Genomic DNA, 12,897 nt, shown 5'->3' with positions numbered 1-12,897 from the left:
ATTTTCTGGACCAATATTAATTTGTGTGTATTAAAACAGAGAAGGTACTTGAAGACAGCGAGTAGATAAAGAAAGTCACAATCTTGTGTGGGCATTTATTTGGAATTGACATTTGGCCAACTCTTTGATCTAATTTTGGTATTTCCAAGTGTCCCTAGCTGGAATTGGAGATTTGGACTGAACTCCAATGACCATCATTTTGGGGTCTGTCCCCAAAATAGTGCTCAGATGCCTCTATCAACAAAACTGCATGCCCAACCAAAACATTCTATTACTACTTAATTAGAACAAACCCATTGTTGTTCTAATACCAACTCTAGAACACACTCTCTCCATCTACAATGCAACTCTTTATTGCCACCATTCTAAGCTGCCAAAGCAGTTCTTTCTGCTTTTCTCCATTTATACACTTTCTTAAACTCCTTTCTAATCACATTTATACCAAATTCATCTAATTTTAATGAACTTAAATTTTGTTTTGGTACATCAAAACAATCTCTATAACACTGAAGAGTTTAAACATCTTCTTTCCTAAAAGAAAATATGCCTCAAACAGTACAATCAACAACATTAACCTATAGCTTTAACCATCTCATGTTACAAAACACTTTTTTACAGTCTTACAGGGTTGGACTAAATCAAGTTAAATTGTAATCCAATTATTGCGAAGTAAACTAAAAAAAAAAAAGATTGTTCCTAGTTATTTAATTAATTTTGCAATTGTTTTATTCCCCTGGCTTCCTAACCTGTGGTGCCAAAGTGTTGATAAAGTAACACTTTCCCTTCAAAAACGTGTGCAAACAAATCTTCCCCTTAGTTAAGGGCATTACTGGCGGAAATACTCGAAGCAACATAACAGGTCACAGGGTCCCTCCCAACCTATGCATCAGAACTGATTAACACTGTTTGCTTCTCTCATCAAAAAGGAGAATTTAGGTGCCACCAGCTGGCACCCCAACTCTATAAAAAAAAAGACTAACACTTCATAAACATTTTTTTAGCAACCATTAATTCAAATTCATACAAAGACTAGCTTCAGCTTTAAATTGTACAGGATTATTATATCAATTTTTTTTTATAAACAACATTAAAATCTCCACATGGTTTTGATGAAAAATAACAACAAAGAAGCCAGAGTTTTGAAATTCATTGAAGGTTACTAGACGTGACAACCACCTCTTCCATGGGATTTTGTGGATCTTGTTCATTTCTTTCCTTTCCTCCCTTTTTAATCATAAACTAAAGAACTAAGACCTCTGATGTCAAAAAAATAGAAAAGAAAAGAAATTCTGTTCAATATACTTTCCTAGTTATTCCTTCTATGGATTTATACCAAAGACGGTTTGATTATGTATCTGTCCATCTATCTCTGCCTTTGAATGTGGAAGAAAGTGAAGATGAGTTTGATATTGACGAAATCAAACTTTTTGCAGCACATAGATATGTTGTTGAGAAACCAATTACCAAATATAATTGGTTGAATAGAGAATCAATGACATGAGTTAGCAAGACTCAATCAAATCACTACATTCACAATTTCACACCAACCACTCACAAACTTTCTAAAAGCCATTTCATACTATTTGAATTTCAAATGTGGTTGGCAGCATACCAACTTACCCTCTGAGACTCATAAATATAAAACCCTGGAACCTGGACTCGTTTTCTTGTCTCACTGCCCTTCTCTTCTTGTCACACTTCAAAATATGCCTTTCTTTTCCCTTTGTTTCCACTCTCACAATTTAATGTGCCCCCTCCTATTTTTGGCTGAGTCGTTGGCAAATTAAATGCCACCATATTTAAGGCTCTGCCTCTCTCTCTCCCTCTCTCTCTTCCATTATATTTTAGGAATCTCACAGGACACTCTATACTTCAAAGGAACATGCTTTCTTCATCAAAATTTCCAAGTATTATGCTTTCTGGTGATGATATACTGCAGTTACCATTGGGGTGGGTAAGCTTTTCTTATCACATTAATTAACCAATGCTTGTTTCTTTCTTAAGAAGGTGCAGGAATGGAAAGTGGTGGAGGATCAGACTTCAAAGAGTACAATTAAGAACTTGAGATATTGGTGCGGTTCAATCAGAAGGCAGTGTTTTGTTATCCAAAACTCTGTGTTGTTTGATTGAGCCGTGCCAATATCACATGTAATTGATCTCAGACTATCACATTTTCCTTCTCTACAAATCTCTTTTATTACAATGGCGGCACCAAAGATCAAATCTAAGACTTCATGCATACTACTCAAACTCTTTACTACAAGGCCAACTTTAGTAAGTTTTTCTCCTTGGTAATCTGCAACACCATTGAGTTTTATTATTATTCTTGTGCTTAGAATTCATTGGTAGCAAAAAGGAATTGTAAATGAATGTTATGCTACCTAATTTGGGTGAGCAGCTTATTAGGATTTTTTTTTGTGTCTCAGAAAAGCAGTGACCAATATTTTGATGTGGGATGGTGAATTGGTAGAGTAGGTAGGGAAATTATTTTAGCTTTTTTATTGTATTTTCTGTTTTGAGGATGGTAGGGACTTCATTAGAGGCAAATCAATGAAGTGGGAAGTGGCAATTGGCAAAGATAAAGGAAAATGTTACTTTTCCCAACATCAAATTGAAGGTTGTAACTTGGGTCAATGTAATTTCAAAATTAATTCATTCAATAAATAAATTATTTCTTTTTCCATTTATAATTTGGTTTATCTTTTCATTTGTAATTTAGTTTATTTGATGTAAGATTACCAACATATCACTCAAAAATAAATCTCTCTTTACAATTGCCTTTCTCTTCTGTTTACATTTAAAGCACCAACATTCATTTGGGCATGTTTCCAACTACAAGAGGTCTCAATGATTTGGTCCTAAAAAAAAATCTTTTGATTCTGCACAACAAATAAAAGGTGGGTTCAAATACACTTGTGTTAAAATAATTGGAAGATAAATGATTTTGTTTATTTACTATGTCACTTTTTTATTTTTTTATTTATGCTCGGTGGGTTAAGTAAACATTCACAATTTTCGTTCTTATTTATTAATAACTTGCTTGGTCAATGCATATCATTACATGTCTATGTGTGGCAAGTGTAAATGCGATGCTACATTTATAAATTACAAAGACATTATATATAGTTATTTTGATTTTGATTATGTATGCATAGATTAGACATATTTAGTACATTGTATTTACTTAATTAAGGAACGCTTGTTCTTTTTAAAAATATATTTTAAACGCTTAACAATAATACTTTAATCAATTAAGGAATAATATAATTTATTATTTTGCGATACTTAGATTTAAGAAAACTATTAAACTTACAGATAATAAACTATTATGTTAAATTTATAGTTTATTATCATATTGATTATGTTGAAAAATAATTAATTTTTATTTTATTTTTTAAAAAATATTTATACGAATAATTAATTATTACTTAAAACAATAGATTAATTTTTTCTTAATAAATTTTCAAATTCATTCAAATGAATATAATTGATTAACTGTATTTTTTTAAATAAAATATATTATTTTAAAATAAAAATAGATAAATAAATAACTGATATACTACATTATTTTCGAAAATGTTTTTAATTTTTATAAGAGTTCTTTAGAATTATTTTTTGAGCTAAATCGAGAAGTGTTATTGAACCAAATGACATTTACAAGTTCTTTAGGAATATTTTTTTTTTCTTTTACTCATTTCTCTAAAATACCTCATATTTTATATTGTGCTTGTATATTATTTTTGGTAGATTTACGTAACTGTATTCACTGTTAATAATAGCGAAACAAATCAATATTAGGTTGTTTATATTGAAACTTTAACATTTATAAAGAGAGAATAAAAAAACTATAAAAAAACTCTGGTATTCTTTATTTGTTTCATATTTCTTTTATTGCTCTTTTTTTTCTCTCTTTGCTTTAAAGAATACTATCGAAATTGCTTCTTAAAATATATTGTAAAGTGGTTAATTTTTTTTTAAAAGCAATCATTGTTAAAAGATTTCTCTAATTTATTGGTGCTTTTTCAACATTTCTTGAAGTTCAGAGTGTTTTGGTTGCTGAGTTTTATAGAGTTATATATGCTATGCAGGAAGTTCAAAACATGAGACCTACTAATGTTTGGCTTGAATGTGATTCGTCTTGGTTTGTGCTGCGTTTACTGCTAGAACTAATGTTCCGTGGATGCTTCGTAATCGATGAATACTTGTCTTAATTTCTATAGGACAATCAGGTTTAGGATTATTCATATTTTTCGTGAGGAAAATGCATGTGCTGATAAGTTGGCTAATTTAGGATTCATTCATAGAGAATCATTTCATTGGTATAATAGACTTTCATCTAGTCTGTTCTTAGAATTCTTTATGAATAAGTATAGTCTACCTATGTATCGTTTTAGTTAACATGTGGGTTTTGGTCTAGTCCCCCCATATTTTTGTATTTTATTTCTTTTTCTTGTTTTTAATAATATTTTTTTCATGTGATGACAGATGATTGTTGTTACTTGAGGTGTCAGCCTAACTGAGATGTCAAGTTGCATAGCGATGTCTAACATCAAAACTTTTATAAAAAAAAAATTTCTCTAACCAATTTATTCTCCTTTTTTGTTGATATTGTTTAGCCTGTATCCTTAAAACATTACTTTTAATTATATAGACCATTTTAAAATTAATGAGTAACATTTTAAAAAAAAAGATAAAACTATATGCTACTGCATATTTAGGTCGTTATTTTCTATAGTGTTTACTTTTTACCAATTCAAGACCTGCTTTTCTTTTTTTAAGTTAAAGATTTGTGTATAACATTAAATTGAATTGAATTATATTTTATTTTATTTACCAAATCTCCCTGCGTTTCTTTCATTATTGTAAATGATTATTTTGATACCTTTAATTGTTGATTCAATAAAAAGTTGTATATTAATCTTACGAATACAAACTCTATATAGAAATATATTTATGCATATCTTTTCATCATTTAAAAAATGTGATTAAAGAATTAATCTAACATTTTTTTCTTTATCATTAATGAAAAATATTTTTTCTAATAACAAATTTTGAATATCATGAATTTTTTTGGTTATTTATTATAAAAATAGGTGTCAGTTTCTTTTCTTTTTTTCAGAAGTTATATTTGTATTTTCGCATTAACAATCATATTCTTTATTTTATTTTTCTTTTATGAATGAACAATTTGTTTGCAATAACTTTTAAATTCATTACTTATAATCATAATAACTAAAAAATTGTTCTACTTGATATTAAGAATAACATTTATTATATAATAATATTAGATGTGGAATTACTTTAAAAAATATAACAGTTATTAAAAAAAATAAAATTGAATCATTGTTTATTTAATGACTCCATAAATTTTGTTGTGAGGTAAATAAATAAAATTATATTAAAGCTGTGTAAGAAAAAGAGAAAAGTAATAATTATTGTGAAGCGTTAGACATGACAGAGAACTAGAATGTAAAGCCCTCCAGCCACTAAACAACAAAAGAATGGGTTGGTTATTGCTGCTACTATATATACTCTACTGCATTCTCTTCTTCATTATCTTCTTCATTCTCTTTGGCAGCTGCAACTCAGTTCAGCAAAATTGTATGGCTCCCAAGCAGCTACACATATCAACTATCTTAATACCATTTTCATCCACCAACTACTACTCTCATACTACGTCTATGGCCTGCACCATTCGTCTGTTCTTCAAGGTTTCTGAATTTTCATTGCACTACTTGTTTGGTTTATAAGGCTGCACTCCACAAAGCGTTTTCATCCTCCCCACAACGCAGGTGAACTTCTTTCATCCTCTCTACAGACCTGCAGATTCCACTGCATTTCCAATCAAACGAAGCAACACATACGTTACCAGCCTGTGCCTTCCACTCGCAATCTGCAGGAGGGTAGCACCACTACTGTTAAATACATAAACTTATGATCTTGTCATCTAGCCAAGAAAAACCATGTAAATTTATCATTTTGTCAGGTTTACATGGAATCACAGATTCAGAAAGAAAACTAACGACATCTCAAATTACATGAACATTCTGATGATAGGCTTTTCATTGGTTGCTCAGATTTATATATAATGCTTGTGAAAAAGTATTGGATTAATTATAGTGGGTAACATGAATTTTCTCTTGAATAGATTATGGTAAAATAAAAATCAACATACCAGGGGGTGTGCCACAACACATTCTCCTATCATCAACATGATCCACGTCTAAACCAATAAACCAAGATCCCAATGAAACATCTTCGTTGGCATATTTATGTAGCACATCCCTGGTATTTGTAAATCAAACTGTTATCAGTCCATCAAAGTAGCACTAAATGCTACATTCGTTGGTATAATATTCAATTCTTTCCTAGTAGAGGAGAGTCCATGAAGCTGTTAGTCTGCACTTGTTCCAACCTAATGAAAATCTCAATAATTGACATACAAACACCCACTTGCCTGTGTGCTTTAACAGTTTTGAGCAAGGAAAACAAGACTTACTGATTTATTGATATATAAGTAGCCAAATCTTTGGAAATGGCATATAATTGTCCTGTAGCATGACGGAAGTACTTGTTTCCCACCTCTCCAAACTTCCAGTATTCTGGTTCATGGTATTTAACTCCCCTGTGGTAAGATGGTTACACTAAGGAAGTGTTTTTAAACTGCAACCGAAAAAATATAATACACAGGCTTTCTTACTTCTGAGCAAGGACAGGACCGGATTTCATGCACCCAACATACACCCGAGGTTTCATTCGGTGCATACTCAAAGTCAATCCAAGTGTTGCTGAGATTGCAAAAAGGCACAATAAGCACAATGAGGATAGACAATGAAGTATCTATTATGAAGTGTAGTCAAACAAAATCTAAAATAATCATTACTCAAGTGAATTTTATGCCTTTCACTTTTCTGTCAATTTTTATTAAAGTCCATCCAATTAAGCAAACATTCCAAATACAACTATGAGAGCAACATCACAATTACAAGAATGTTCTATAGAGAATGTACCAGCTCTCAATCCATAACACTGCAGAAAGCAAAAAAATATAACAGTTCAATATACCAAACATAGAGAAGAATCTAAGCATTGCCATGACTTTAATTGGAAAGTAACAAAATGGTGTCAGGTCAGGCCTATTGCAGATAGTATACACAAACCTCAACTTTTTAATGTATACAATTAAGGAAGCTGCTGATGGATAAATGAATTTAGTTGTACAACAAGATTGACGATTTATGCTCTAATGTAAGCACAGGAATACAAGGTGACAAAATTCAAAGTCAATGGTTCGTCGAGCTACCTGTTAATGCACAAGAGTTTCTCCCACAAACTAAGTCATGTGATCCCTTAGATACTTTATTTTATTTTATTACTAAACAACATCTTAGGCAGTTTTACTAACAAGCGAAATACATAAAAAGAAATTTACTAGTCTATATAAGTCTCGTATAATTTGGGCTTATGTTCCTAAGCTAAATTACGAAGTAAAAATAATAGAATTTCTAACAGTAATTTTTTTAAGTCTTCCTCATTCTGTAATCATATTTATAGAAAATTTGTAATAAATTTAAATGATTTAGCGCTCCTTTTTAAAGAAATAAGTTATTTTTTCTGCACATATCATGTGTAAAAACTGACTTAGATTTATCACTTCAACTTTACCAGTTACTTTCTCCCATAACTCCACATATCATATTATCAATGATTAAGCGTACACGCTGAATATTTTTTTCTATTTACCTAAATTGACATGAACATCATCATCAACTTTAACATAAAATTCCGCATCCCACAAGGCAACAGCAGTCGAAAAGTAGGTCTTTGTCTTAGCTGATAGTTCTAGGTATCCCTCAACGTGGTTCTGCTTAACACAAATGTATTTTGTTTCATCAACCAAAAAAAATACAAATATATATATATATATATATATATATATATATGCATCTAAATTAAAAGGGGAGGGAGAGAAAGATTACCAGCCTCAAAAAGTCAGCATGAAGCTTCTCCTCTGCTTCAATAGCTTTGTCAAGAATGCCACCAGATGTAGAACTATAGACAAAAAAGGCTAATTAAATCTCTAGGTTATGGTTACTTAGCATCACACAAAAATACGAATTCAACCAACCATATTGGAATTCATCATGGATGATCCCAAAATTTCATGACATTGTGTCATTGATTTTTGACAATAATTATTTATAGTTCCATCTAGTAAAAGAACAAGTATACAACCAATCAACACAAAAAGAGGATAAATAAACACAACTTGCATCAGAAAGAGAGAATACAATTATATGTTTGATATAATTTGATAATTAGGCCACAAAACAAAGTTCTGAGATCATATGAGAAAATAAGTGCAACAGAATCATCAAAAGTAGGAAAGCACAACAATAAAGGAAAGTGAATATCAGGAAATCTGACCTGTGACCTATAACGAATCGTATGATTATGCCCTTTTCTTCCTCCAACTTCTGTCTTTCATTAGCTAATGAAGTTCCATTAGAAACCAGTTTAGATACATGATGGTATGGAATTACTTAAGCAGGCTGAAGGGGAACTTCTATGAGAGGAAAAACTAGAAAGTGATGAAATATCATTAAATCACCTCGTGGCATCCAAGTTGTACGAACAGAGTCTCTTCGTTTCCTGCTACTGAAAGCTGTATTGATCCCTATAACCATGAAATATTTTCTCCTAGTACTTGATTCAATTGTCTCTGACTTCCCTGATACAGCACAACCATTCAGCATAATTCAGGAAGTAGCAAAGCAAATTTATGATTCAGCTCCAAAGTAGATTTTGTCTTACTTGGTCTCCTGAAATTCATGTATAGAAATGGATTAGCATTATAGTTGTTTGATACGTTACTAAGTAAATCCCATGCAAAGAAGCTTTGGCTTGGCTTACTTGACATCATTCTTGACAACATTCTGTGTATTTGAAACTTCCACTTTACTGTAATTTGAGCTTGGCCTTGCAACCTTAAAATAAAGGTAAAACATCAAGCAGAACATGTCATCATTATAGATCTTTTTTCATAAATAGAACAAGATGCAGCTGATAGTTATATGCCTGAGATTTAAACATTATATATACTAAATTTCAAAAAGCCACCGGAGAAAAATGTTTAAGATAAAAAGTACTAACCCATGGTTTTAAATCCCTAATATAGTGCATATCATCCAACACCAAAAACACTACAATGGGATAGTGGATGGCAGGATATGCACAATGGATAACATTCATAATTAAAATATTGTCATAGGTCTCTTAAACAAAACATACAAATAAATAGAAACAAAAGTCAAATACAAGCTTCCTAGGCAAGAATCATCGATCATCATGTCCACTTTACTGCTATTATTATAGCTGTAGATGTCATTGTCAAAACAATCCCAAACATAGCCCCGCCTAAAAGGCCTTAGATGAATCTGTTCCAAGGCTTTTTTTTTAATGAGCAGATAGCACCACTATAGTGTTGCTATGGCCACTGTGTCATACACTACAACTGCTACATTAAACCACTCATCAATAGCCATTCAAAACTTGGGCCAAATACAACCCTTGCAAAGATCCTCAAAGTAAAAGGAACCTTTTTTCTTAATGAAAAAAAAATCCAAAAAAGAGAAAACTTCTATACAAACTAAGCAGAGGAGTTCATTCTTACAAGGCGAAAAGAAGTTCACAAATGTCGGGCTTAATTCTGAAGGCACATTCATCCCCAATGAAATAAATTACCAAAAACAAAGATATAGTGACATTTTCCACGATTCTGTTACGAGTGCACATGAATAATGAACTAACCACAAATATAAACAAGTGTAAATATATTACAAATATTTTGGTTTTTTATATCCTGATCATTTCATGGGGAAGGAACTTCTACTGTTGTTACAAATTCCAGTACTAGTTCTACCTATTACGGGATAGGGGACAAATGGATGCATAACATACAAAAAAATATAACATGTGCAAAAGAGTAACTGATACACTTACTGGATTTAGATTACAACCATCAGAGTTTAATTTTATTCTTTCAATCTCACTAGTCCCTGAAATTTCTATATATTCAGGCATCGACCATATCCTGAAACAAAATTATGGTTAGCATTACACGTATATCATAATGATTAGTTCCCTTAAGATCTATTTTAAAATAACTACTAATAGCTTAGAAATCGGAGAAAAGAAGGGAACACTTAATTTATTAACTCAGCTTCATAAGTTGATATTTGTTCAAACAGGAACAAAACCAAGGGCGATGAAGAAATGTAAAAAAACTGACTATGACAGGTCACGCCATATGTAAGGAAGCCTTCGTTTAATTAAACTCAACGCAATGTCTACATTCAATTAAAACTTGACAATTTTCAGCAACTACGTAAAGAGAGAGGGGAATAAAATATACATACCCACCAATCAGCTTTTTTTATTAAGCGGTAAAGAAGGAGATGCAAGAAGTGGAAGAGAGAAAAAAATAAAATGAGACTGAATAACTTTGGTACATTTAATGAAACCAACAGAAAATCATGTGGAGAATTGTAAGCAAACAATAAAGAAGAAGAAGAAGAAGAAGAATGGAATAAATGTCCTAATGCAGAAGACACAGGTAAAATGTTCTTTCTTAGAGCATAACCCCAGTTTGCAGCTGAGAAAGAAACTCGATCACTCGCCGAAAATAACTAAAAAATGATAGAACTTGATGCTCAAATATACAGACCCAGAAGCAAATGTACCTATTTGTGAAGAACATTCCGGCACAGAAGCTTGCCACACAGAGCAGAAGAGCCCATTTCCTCTGCAGGACGTTCCTTGCACTCAGTTCTGCAGCTCCCCCCTTGCTCTTCATAGACATTCCCCCTCCCCTCTTCTCCCTCACCTCACTATACAAAAATGCACACAGTATTAAAAACCCAACGTGTAACAAAGATCAAATGAATGCAGAAATTATAAAAAAAAGAAGCAAACTTTACAGCTTCTGTGGCACCCAGCCACTATCCGGTTCGTTGGGGGCAAGAGAGGAAGACCCACTAAGCCCCTTTATCTTCCAGTCTTTCGGAACAGTTCCTTGTCAACAAACGCTTCTTAACACCACAAACGTTATTCGGAACCAAACTTAAAACAACAGATAACGGCAACAGTTACTCAAGTGTTCCATCACGGTTTCTCTTCTCAGATCTTGTTCACCATCAGTTATGTTTCTCTCCTAAATTCCTGGTTCCACAACTTTTCAGCTCAACTCTGTTTATGGTATACTTCATAAACCCCAAATCATTAACACTAACAAAAGTGTGCCCCCCAAAATAAAATCCCATTAAGAAAAGGGGAAGAAAACTTGGTGTGATTAAGTAAAGTTATTTGGAGAGAGGGGTGTTTTGGTTGCTTATAATTTTCCTTTAAAAGTGTCGGTTGGTGATAAGCGAGTATTATTTTTACCATGGCACTTGAGGTTTTGTGGAAAGTGGGTTGAATCCAGTTCAGATGGATCCCACCCGAGTCTTTTCTGGTTTGCCTTATGGTCAAAATCTTCCCCAATTAGAGATGCAATTCAACCAGATTGTGGTGCTATCCAATCCACCCGTAACCGTAAAAAAAACATCTATCGTCTCAGTATTTTTCCACTTGTAACGCTTCCACAACTCTACACATTCTTCTCCTAATACTAAATGCATGAGGTTTTATTATCACTCTTATTATTGCTATTACTTCTGTTCATTCTTTACCTTCTCCCACCAAAATTGTGCTTTATCACACTTAACTATAAATAAAATCTCTCAAAAGTCATCAATCATATCATAAAAAATAAACATTGTTGGACTACTTTCTAAATTTAGTCACCAATTATAGCAAGTGTTGAGCAATAACCAATCTTTCCATGTATCAAGCAAATTATACAAAATTAAAAATTATCCACATCTTATACAGTCCCAAACTAACTAAATCTATCCATGATATAGTTTTAAAACCTTATCTTAAAAATGTTTGACACTCCAAAATACATATACAACATTTCAAATAATTTAGGACTATTCAACACTCAACAATAATCCAAAAATATTCTAATTCAATTCACTTTTTAAAATTCAATACTTCCAAATAACTATTCAATTCACATATCAAATTTTTTTTATACTATTTAGATTACAAAACATTTTCAATTAGTTATTCAAAACATAACATGGTGTTAAAGATACAATATCTAATTACAATTCTAGATAATGTGTCAGAAAACAATTTCTATATAACTTAAGAATTGTAAATTCTAAAAATAATTATTAGTCTTACCAATATGTTAACTCCCTTTATTCAATTGCTTGTTCACTAAACCAAAAGAAGAGTAAGAAGAAAGTTGATGCAATCCTTGGATGCATCACCATGTTTCTTTTGATTTGTAGTTTTGTTGCGGATTGTTGGAGGTTTTGTATGGCTTCAATTGAGGAAATAAAATTGTGTGGAGAAGGTGAAAGAAGTAAGGTCAACTCCTAAGTTGATTCTAACTTAGACACACAAAAGTGCTAACAAAGAGATAGTGTAGAAGACAATTGTGCTAAAATTTGGACAGCATTTCATTATCAAATTCTAAGCTAAAATGCAAGTGTATGAACACCTCTATTTATAGCCTACTTGGTGCCAAATTTCAGAAATATTTCTCCAATCAAAACTAGACAAATGACACTCTCTAATTGGAGCAAATCCTTTATATTCCTAACTTTGACAAGTAGCGAATTGGTATTGGTTGAAGAGTCTCTCCAATGAGATGTTGCCATATGGATGGACATATGTATCACACCTTAGTCTAACTCTATTCGAGTTGGAGTCACATGTTCCATATGTTGTCCTAAATTGCATTCCATATTTTCCACGTGTGTGTTCAAGGTTGCAATTCCTACA

The 12,897-nt window shown here is 31.9% G+C and overlaps 1 protein-coding gene and 1 long non-coding RNA gene across 4 annotated transcripts; one reads left to right on the top strand and one right to left on the bottom strand.

Annotated features, from left to right (window-relative positions):
* The first annotated feature begins 1,649 nt into the window (after positions 1–1,649).
* Positions 1,650–2,690, top strand: LOC137805819 (uncharacterized). The gene is made up of 2 exons (XR_011080245.1): positions 1,650–2,274; positions 2,427–2,690. It is a non-coding gene; the product is annotated as an uncharacterized lncRNA (long non-coding RNA).
* A 2,719-nt stretch (positions 2,691–5,409) lies between these two features.
* On the bottom strand, positions 5,410–11,433 carry LOC137806704 (probable beta-1,3-galactosyltransferase 2). 3 transcript variants are annotated; one of them, XM_068606946.1, is made up of 12 exons: positions 10,980–11,433; positions 10,743–10,889; positions 10,003–10,093; positions 8,923–8,987; positions 8,612–8,736; positions 8,428–8,491; positions 7,980–8,052; positions 7,744–7,864; positions 6,701–6,788; positions 6,500–6,625; positions 6,176–6,285; positions 5,410–5,893 (listed from the first exon to the last, which is right to left on the bottom strand). In XM_068606946.1, the coding sequence occupies exons 2-12, from the start codon at positions 10,859–10,861 to the stop codon at positions 5,745–5,747; spliced, it is 1,131 nt and encodes a 376-aa protein (XP_068463047.1). In that variant the 5' UTR covers positions 10,862–10,889; positions 10,980–11,433; the 3' UTR covers positions 5,410–5,744. The 3 variants fall into 3 exon arrangements, with proteins under 3 accessions (XP_068463047.1, XP_068463045.1, XP_068463046.1); XM_068606944.1 differs by lacking the exons at positions 10,743–10,889; positions 10,980–11,433 and having other exon boundaries at positions 8,612–8,731; positions 8,914–8,987; XM_068606945.1 differs by lacking the exons at positions 8,923–8,987; positions 10,003–10,093; positions 10,743–10,889; positions 10,980–11,433 and adding an exon at positions 8,815–8,822 and having other exon boundaries at positions 8,612–8,731.
* Between the last annotated feature and the right edge of the window lie 1,464 nt (positions 11,434–12,897).

The sequence above is a fragment of the Phaseolus vulgaris genome, chromosome 3, assembly GCF_000499845.2.
Source record: "Phaseolus vulgaris cultivar G19833 chromosome 3, P. vulgaris v2.0, whole genome shotgun sequence".
NCBI classification, from domain to species: Eukaryota; Viridiplantae; Streptophyta; class Magnoliopsida; order Fabales; family Fabaceae; genus Phaseolus; species Phaseolus vulgaris.
This window is presented reverse-complemented; position numbering and strand designations above follow the sequence as displayed.

Bases quoted from the DNA above. Each gene is read 5' to 3' on its own strand.
- LOC137806704 (XM_068606946.1), bottom strand. From the start codon at position 10,861: ATGTCTATGAAGAGCAAGGGGGGAGCTGCAGAACTGAGTGCAAGGAAC. The intron at 8,988-10,002 runs GTAAGTGTATCA...CTTTATTTTAAG, and splicing joins ATGGTTGTAATCTAAATCCA to GTTGCAAGGCCAAGCTCAAA. The intron at 6,789-7,743 runs GTAAATAGAAAA...TTGCAATCTCAG, and splicing joins TGATGTTCATGTCAATTTAG to CAACACTTGGATTGACTTTG.